The sequence below is a fragment of the Clupea harengus genome, chromosome 20, assembly GCF_900700415.2.
Source record: "Clupea harengus chromosome 20, Ch_v2.0.2, whole genome shotgun sequence".
NCBI classification, from domain to species: Eukaryota; Metazoa; Chordata; class Actinopteri; order Clupeiformes; family Clupeidae; genus Clupea; species Clupea harengus.
The window spans coordinates 18222163-18230785 of NC_045171.1; the positions used below are offsets into that span (position 1 = coordinate 18222163).

At 46.0% G+C, this 8623-nt stretch overlaps 1 protein-coding gene across 1 annotated transcript in view; it reads right to left on the reverse strand.

The window, feature by feature from the left end:
* The window catches only part of LOC105906216 (connector enhancer of kinase suppressor of ras 2-like), a 104391-nt gene that overhangs the window by 24509 nt on the left and 71259 nt on the right, over nt 1–8623 (reverse strand). Inside the window, exons 10-13 of the mRNA XM_042702806.1 lie at nt 7794–7924; nt 6968–7179; nt 5575–5661; nt 1872–2119 (exon numbers count right to left, since the gene is read on the reverse strand). Coding sequence (XP_042558740.1) covers nt 1872–2119; nt 5575–5661; nt 6968–7179; nt 7794–7924 — 678 coding nt within the window. The remainder of the gene's footprint in view (nt 1–1871; nt 2120–5574; nt 5662–6967; nt 7180–7793; nt 7925–8623) is intronic.

Consider the following 8623-nt stretch of genomic DNA (forward strand, 5'->3'; position numbering starts at 1 on the left):
AAGTACAGTCAAGATCAGATACTTTAAGACTTTTACTCAAGTAGTATTCTAAAAGGTTACTTTTACTTTTACTTGAGTCATTTTCCAGTAAGGTATCTTTACTTTTACTCAAGTATGGCTTTTGGGTACTTTATACACCACTGCTCATGGCATGCCTCTTATCAGAAATGAATCAATCATTCGATCGCATCTAACTGTTGTTTAAAATAGGGATAACTCAAACAAAGAGAATGATGACGGGGGACGAAGAAGAGAATGAGAGAGTGAGAGAGAATGAGAGACAGAATGTGAGTATGAAACACAGAAAAGAGAGGGGTAATTCTTGCATGAAGTGGCTTGCATGGTTTGAGCTCAGGCAGACGGCACGTGCCTCAGTCACACTGAGCACGCTCCAGCGGACACACGACAGTTGGTGCAGATCTAGGGGATCGTCTGCTTTGTCTGAACACACACACACTCTCTCTCTGTCTCTCACTCTAACACACACACACACACACACACACACACACACACACACACACACACACACACACACACACACAAATACACTCACTCACTCTAACACACACATGCACAGACACACTCTCTTTCTCTCTCTCACACACACCACACACACACACACACTCACTCAATCACTCACTCACTCACTCACTCACTCACTCACACACACACATACATACACTCACTCACTCACACACACACACACACATACACACGCACACACTGGCCACACTTCCCCCGCAGCTCTTTTCTGTCTTTGCCACAAGACCAGATGATCAGAAAACTCCAAAATGTAGCCAGTGAAAGTGAAAGTGAAAGTGAAAGTCAGTGAAATGTATGATAAAAAGAACCTGCTCCTCTGGGACCCCGGCTCTATTGCCAGGCCAAAGGAGCACAAATTACCACAGTGGTGCCGATCGGAGATGTGCTCACAAATTCAACAGACGTTTTTTAAAGACCTTGCTAAAAGGCTAGCCTAGAGAGGCATTCAGAGTCTTGGCACTGGAAGCAAAAATGTCCCGTCCTGACGAGAGAGCTGAAAGTCTGAGTTACCATGTCTGAATGACCATCTCAGCCCCAACCTGGCTTTTCCAGACTAGGGAGATGCCCTCTGTGAAGCTGGCCTGGGCTCACCTCCATCGATTCTGAGCATCCTAGAAAACCTGCCCAAGGCCCCTCGAGAGGCAGAGGTTGTCCTCTCACCAAACAACCAAAAGAAGCAAAAAAAAAACAAATGTCTGATCCTAGAACATGTCACAGTAAATGTCCCCTCTTTGCAAATCTACTGGCAAATATAACTGTTATGACAACTTAATTATATATCATTGATTCATACTTCACTGCTGACAATTCCAGGTGAGTGTCACTGAATTACCATCCACCTCAACTGAAAGAGGCCTGTAATTGACATGCTAATAATTATTCCTTCTGGCAGGAAACCCAAGGTCCTATCATTTTAGGTTGACTTTGACACTGGGAGATGGTGCCCTACCCAGATATAGCAATCTGATGCAGTGCTGCACAAAACACCTGAATGAATTCGTCAGTTACAATAATGCCATTATGGTGTTCAACATGTACGGACGAAAGACAGAGAGAGAACGTAAAGAAAGAGCGAGAGAGAGAGAGGAACATAGAAACCTTCTCCATGAAACTTCTTCAGTTTGTGATTATTGAGGGAAGTGAAGTGGATGTGATTAATCTAAGCCATCTATTTTTGATTATTCATTTATTCATATTCATAAATGTGGAGTAGTCATTTTGAAGGAGTGATACAAACAAACATGTCACTGCTCTGTGTAGTGTTGCATGGCACATGGAGAAGAGTGAGACTGAGACTCATACTGGGAGCAGTGAGGGCAGAGACTCACGTGGTAGAAGGGCATAGTGTTGTTCTCGGACAGCGGAAAAGGCAGCCCCTCAGGCGGGGGCGGTTCCAAACGCACATTGGGCGGCAGCATGGAGGGGCTGATGGGAAAGCTGGGGCTGCTGGGAGTCTTGCTCTTCTTGCGCGAGCGGCGGCTGGTGTCGCGTTTGCAATCCCGCCCCGGCTCCACCTCCTCCTGGATCACCAGGATCTTGTCGTCGCTAAGGTAACGCAGCAGTGAGGTGTCCGAGTCTGAACATGCGAGACAGAGAGAGGAGATAAAAAAAAGCAGCTCAAGGATTATGAAGGACTAAAATCCCACCCCTAAAAAAAAAAACTCAAATCTCCTCACTCAACTTACCACTCTGATATATATATACTCACTGTCAGTATTCGGGATTTTTTATCTGCGTTGAAAATAGGCTGAGGATTTTTGGAGTCTTTGGAGCCCTTTTAACTTCTCCCTAAAATCTTAAAACATGTCCATCCTAATGACTCTCAGACTCTCGTCTGCTGTGGATGAATTAACATTAATACCGTGAGCTGATTTGTTGAGCAATAAGCGGTGCCCTGAGAGGGAGACGCTGTATGTTGTGAAGGGCCCCCGACAGCGAGGCTCTGTTTAATTGATGGAGGAGGTGAATTACTCCCAGCCCCATTTAAAGCCTGTCCTCAGGATGAGGTGAAGCCAGAGGAGGACAGGCAGGCCCTCGACGGGATGGAGAGATGCTGTGTGAGTGAGAGGAAAGAAAGAATCGGACTGGATGGAGAGACTGAGGACCACGGAAGAGTAGATAGATAGACAGACAGACAGAGAGAGAGAGAGACAGAGACAGAGAGAGACAGGCAGACAGACAGACAGACAGACAGACAGAGAGAGGCAGAGAGACAGACAGACAGACAGACAGACAGAGAGAGGCAGAGAGACAGACAGACAGAGAGAGACAGAGACAGAGACAGAGAGAGACAGGCAGACAGACAGACAGACAGACAGAGAGAGGCAGAGAGACAGACAGACAGACAGACAGACAGACAGGCAGACAGAGGCAGAGACAGACAGACAGACAGACAGACAGACAGACAGATAGATAGCTAGATAGATAGATAGATAGAGAAGAGCAGAAAGAGAGGAGGCAGAAGAAAGAATAGGTGCCACTAAATCTCCATAAAATAACCCGTTTTTTTTAATCTACAGTTTGGATTATTGTAGGAGAGATCCTAAGCATTTAATGTGATTTATATTACTCCCAGTCTATGTTGACAAATACTTTTATGTAGGCTTAATGCATAAGCAGATTAAATGTTCCACACACAATATAAACACGCGAAGGCCTCTGATGACATCTCATAGCAACCCATTGCCTCAGCGACTTATTCTTCTAGTTTATTTAGGGTCAGACACCCTTCTTTCATTGATTCCTGACCTCCATGTTAGTATATCAGTCTGTCATGCTGGGTTCCTTTTCTGCACGGCAACAATAGCGAAATGCTCGACTTAAATCAGCACCCGCTGTCAAAGGGGTGTCTATTTAGTTAATTCATCATTTGATTCATCATGTAATTCTTTAACCACAGACAACTGCTATTAAAATGAGAGTCCTTGTTTTATCTAAAAGCCTATTAGTTTAGCTAGAACAATGCTCTTACCACCAACTACCAAAGGAAGAAGGCTTTGCCTTCTCCACCCCCCAATCCCCCCTAACAATATGGATGCAATCTCCTGAATAATTGCCGGTCTGACATAACAGGTCCCCCTGTGCCGATTATTGGAGCACAATCCATTTCTTATCATCGCCGGCGAGTGCTCGGAGAGCCCATTTCAGAGGAGGCTCGGCTTCATTCTGTGAGCCGCCGCGGAGCAGTCACGGCTGTCCTGAATGATAACCCATATCCGCACGCAAGCCCTAATGAGAGGTTACTCCGCTAATGACTTTTTGGCTTTTTTTTCCCCTCCCCTCCCTAAAGCGAGAGGTGAAATTACAGCGGGTGAAAGGGACCCGGGCGGCTAAAAGCCACATCGGAAGCAGCAGAGACAAAGATTGGGGGGAAAAAAAATGATATCTCTGCCACGAAAAACCCAAAATAGAGAGATGGAGAGTTAGGATCAGGGACCGGGATTGAAAAGACAGGATCTGTCAGCTTTTTAGTGCGAAGAGAATTAGGATTCAGACAAAAAAAAAAAAAAGACCTGAAGGAAGAAAAAGGATGGAAGAACAAGGAAGAAAGATGGTGATAAAGGAGAGAAGGAGGCAGAAGAGGTCAGAGGAGAAGCCTGTAGCCTTTGTGGAGACCCAGTGTTTTTCTGCTTCGTCCAATACAGCAGCTTACTTTCATCTCTGTCCAAAAGAAAAGGACCTTTGATCAGGCCTAGCATTGTTCGCTACTGCCTCAGGACAGGCTCTCATAAATAAATAAACAATGCTGTCCTAAATGCTGGCCCAAACAACAATAAAAAAAAAAACGAACTGGCCCTTACAGGACACTGCTGCCTTAGCCGACACCCGGGATTAAATAAGTAATGCTCGCTAATGCCGCTAACACCAAAGTGGCTAACGCTAATGTCGCTACACACGACAAGCTGCGTGTGCACATGATCAGCTACAGTTAGCCTCGGATGAACCCGCGGGATGTTTTTGTGCTTTTTGCGCCAGAGATTTACATAATTCAGCGCAGCTGAGTTTACAGACTCCTAACTGAGGCTGTGGCCTCAGATGAAGCCTTGTTGTCGTGCACAGACCATAAATTAGAGTCGTGTCGAGCACAGTTTATGCAATCTGCGTCAGTAGAGAGAAGCCCCAGTAGAATTGTTTTCCCAAACTGAACAGGTTATCACAGGACTTCATTCTGTGTGCTGGAACCAAACAGAGATCAGGCTTAAGATGATTCACCTTGACTGACTGTTACAGTTTGGAAAGTTATTACACACTGATGAGAGGCCATGTAGATTTTCTCGTAGCGGTTATTTTCATCAATCCAGTGCAAACAATCTGTGCAAAAAAACATCACTCTTCCTCTGTCAATTCCCAACATGCATACACACTGAATGGTTCAGACTTCAGACCTTACCACGCAACCAGATACAACATAACACACATATCCTCAATGGTTCAAATTGCACATAGAGCCAAGCGTAATGCAAAACCAAAAGAAAAATGTAATAAAGAAATGGACGAATGAATACTGATTGAAGGCCAGTATTGAGATCCATCTCATTTACTTTATATACATGAAGTAGCTAAGGTTCTTGTACCTGCGTGTGTGTGTGTGTGTGCGCATCCATGTTTCTGTGCATGCATATACGTGTGTATGTTTGTTTGTGCAAGTATCTGTGTAAATGTGCAGTATGTGTGTGTGTGTGTGTGTTAGGGAGAGTGTTCTTGTGTGTGTCAGAGAGGTGTTCTTGTGTGTGTCAGAGAGTGTTCTTGTGTGTGTTTGTGGCTGATTTTTCATCCTTCCCCTTGACCAAGTGTGCATTTTTGCGATGGGGTACGACAGGGTGCCCGTGGCCAACGCTTTCCGGGTCACTTCCTGTCCTCAAGCCACTGATCCAAGGGGTCAGGCTTTCCCATCCACTATTCCCAACCGTGAAAAAACACTCCAACCTGACCCCAGGTCAGTGGTTTGACAACAGGAAGACCCCGGGCTGACCAGCAGAGCAGTGGAGGTAGGGAGGGGACCCATCTGGACGTCATCTGGGGGTAACCCACCTCGGCTGCCCCTCTTGTACATATTGGGCTCCTTTGCCTCAGCCATCCAGTTGTACTCCGCGGGCATCGACACGGGCCTGAGGTCGCCTGAGAAAAAGAATCCGAACCAGGAGGTCATCGTGGCGGACGAGGTAACTTGCTGACACGTGAAAGGGGATCACAAGGGTCAGACAGACCCAGTACATGAAGTTTGATTCCATTCAAATTCACTTTTCAGCGTTTGATTGAGCATGCCTGGGGGGCTGTTGCTGCCAAGTCACATGGCGCTATCTTCAGCCTCAATCAAACGCTCAAAGAATTTGAACAGAAAACCAAAATCAAATCATGAACCCGGGTCTGCTCAGGGATCAGTGAGGGAGTTCTGAGGCCAGGAAGAGAGTGACTATCATGTGCAAGGACAAGAGGATGAAGGAAAGAAGAAAAGGGTCGGGACGAAAAAGAGCGAGCACAAGGAAAACAAGAGACAGACAGACAGGAGAAATTAGAGGGAGGTGAGACAAGAGTGAGACAGAAAGACAGGGACAAGCGATCTTGCTTGTGTGATCAATCGAGCATGTGTGTGGGATGAACGCTTGTGAGCCGTGAGAAACTTTGTCCTTATGTGTGTGTGTGTATGTGTTTGTGTGTGTGTGTGTGAGAGAGAGAGAGAGAGAAAAAGAGAGCGAGAGAGAGAGAGAGAGGGAGGGATAGTAAGAGAGAGACAGCGAGAGTGAGAGAAGCAGAGTGAGACAGAAATGTAGTCTCCGGTCACATCTTCTGGACATTGACTTGGAAGAAGCACGTCTGGTCTCAGGAGCTGTTCTATTCGATCTGGAGGCCTTCCTGTGCTTCCCCAATGGCAGGCGGTTGATACGCGAGTGCTAGCCGGAGTCCCCTCGGGGCCTCATCACAGAGACAGGGGCCACAGCGAGTGTGACAGGCCTACTGAGGAGGGTCTTTCCCAGCCAGACAGCTGACGGTCACCACAGGCTTTGTGCATATGAGCTTTGACTATTGTCTATGCTTGGTTTGATAGACTGTGTGTGTGTGTGTGTGTGTGTGTGTGTGTGTGTGTGTGTGTGTGTTGACATGGAGGAAAAGGCACCAGGGGCACTCGAAACCCCTCAACACACACACACAAATATAGTATAACTATGAACAGTCCTCGTAATATATTTTTGAATACAAATGTACGTGCGTCTGTCCATCAGAACTGTCTGGGGATCAGTATGTGTAAATTAAATAATAAGTTATAGTTAAATGAGTATGTAACTGCTCCACAAACTCAACCCTCTCACACACACACACACACACACACACACACACACACAGATCATGCAAGAAGGGGTGAGTAGCAGGACTAGAACACGCTACAGGCAAAGAGGGAAACGGGTGAAAAGTTCAAAGGTCGTACCGTGGGTTGGGGTCTTCTCTCGCCTACGGACGCCGGTGGAGCGACCCCTGTCGTAGTCAGGCCCGACGGGCACACCCTCCCCCTCCATTAGGGAGTAGAACTTGCCGCTCTCCTGGTCCAAGTAGTAGCTCAGCGACTCTGAGCATTTAGAGCTGGACTTGCTCATGCTGTACTTGCTGATGTCATCACAGGACATGATGCCCATCTCGTCCCTGTGCGTGTGTGTGTGTGTGTGTGTGTGTGTGTGTGTGTGTGTGTGTGTGTGTGTGTGTGTGTGTGTGTGTGTGTGTGTGTGTGTGTGTGTGTGTGTGTAAGTGTGTGTGAGGGAAGGAAGGAGAGGGTGGGGTGAGATATGTTTAGAATCCTCTAGAAACATCAACCTAGCAAGCTAATTAGCTTCATTTAATTATTTACACATTTGCAGCTCAGAATAGCTTGATTAATTTCCTTTCATTCGTTATTTACACATATGTATTTGGGACACTCCCTTAAGAGGTCGGATCTATAAACCTAGTTAGTTTTTAAGTGACATGATGCCGTGGTTAATTATTTCCTGGATGGAGCTTTCTCATGATTTAGCTCACTAACGAACTAAGACATACGAGCCACGACTCTGACATGGGACTGCTTCAGTACTTAAGTCCAGTGTGGTTTGCAACATAAACTGTGTCACAAAATGAATGTTATTTGCACTTTGGCAGTGTCCTCATTTGCAGTACAGAAAACCCTTAGATCCAACACATATGAGCCTAAGTGCCTGAGAAAATGAGAGGGAGAGAGACAGGGAAAGGAGGGAGAGAGAGAGAGAGGGAGAGGGAGGGCTTGCCTGGGTCCGTAGAGTCCTGATACGGGGGACAGGATGAAGACGTCCTGCATGTTGGACCCTTCGATCTGAGACGAGACGCCCATGGTGCTGCTGGGAGTCGTGGAGGTGCTGGTGGAACCAGTATTCATGGGCTGAGAGAGAGACATGCAGAGAGAAAGACAAACAGAGAATGGTTAACCAACAGGATTTAAAATTGTATAGGTAGGTAGATAGATAAAGATCAATGGATATGTAGAGAGACAGAGGGAGAGAGAAAGAGAGAAAGAGGAAGAGAGAGAGAGAGAGAGACATACATAGAGAGGTTAACCAACAGGATTTTAAATTGTATAGGTACGTAGAGAGACAAAGATCAATTGATATGTAGAGAGAAAGAGAGAGAGAAAGAGAGAAAGAGATACAGAGCGAATGATAGATTGATAGAGAAAGGGGTCGAGAGATGACATGGAGAATGAATTTAGAATTTAGATAGACAGATAATTAAAAGCAGCACTAAATGTGTCTGGAGTTTGCATCTAATTCACCAACTTTCCAAAAAGCTCCGATTGAAACCCTAGAGGCTTGAGTCAAATTAAGAGACTCTCTCTACCACTTCCTCTGCCCCACTTCCTGAGACGGCCAGAGAATTAGTCATCACTGTGTGCGTCACATACAGCAATCAGCTGACATATGCCAGACACACACACACACACACACAGATGTTTAGGTAAAAAAAGAGTAAAAGTAGAAAAAGAGCACCCACATATCTCTCTCCATTGCCCCATCTCTTTCTCCATCTCCCTCTTTTTCACTCATTCAGTCTCTCTCTCCACCTTTATCTCTCTCCACATTTC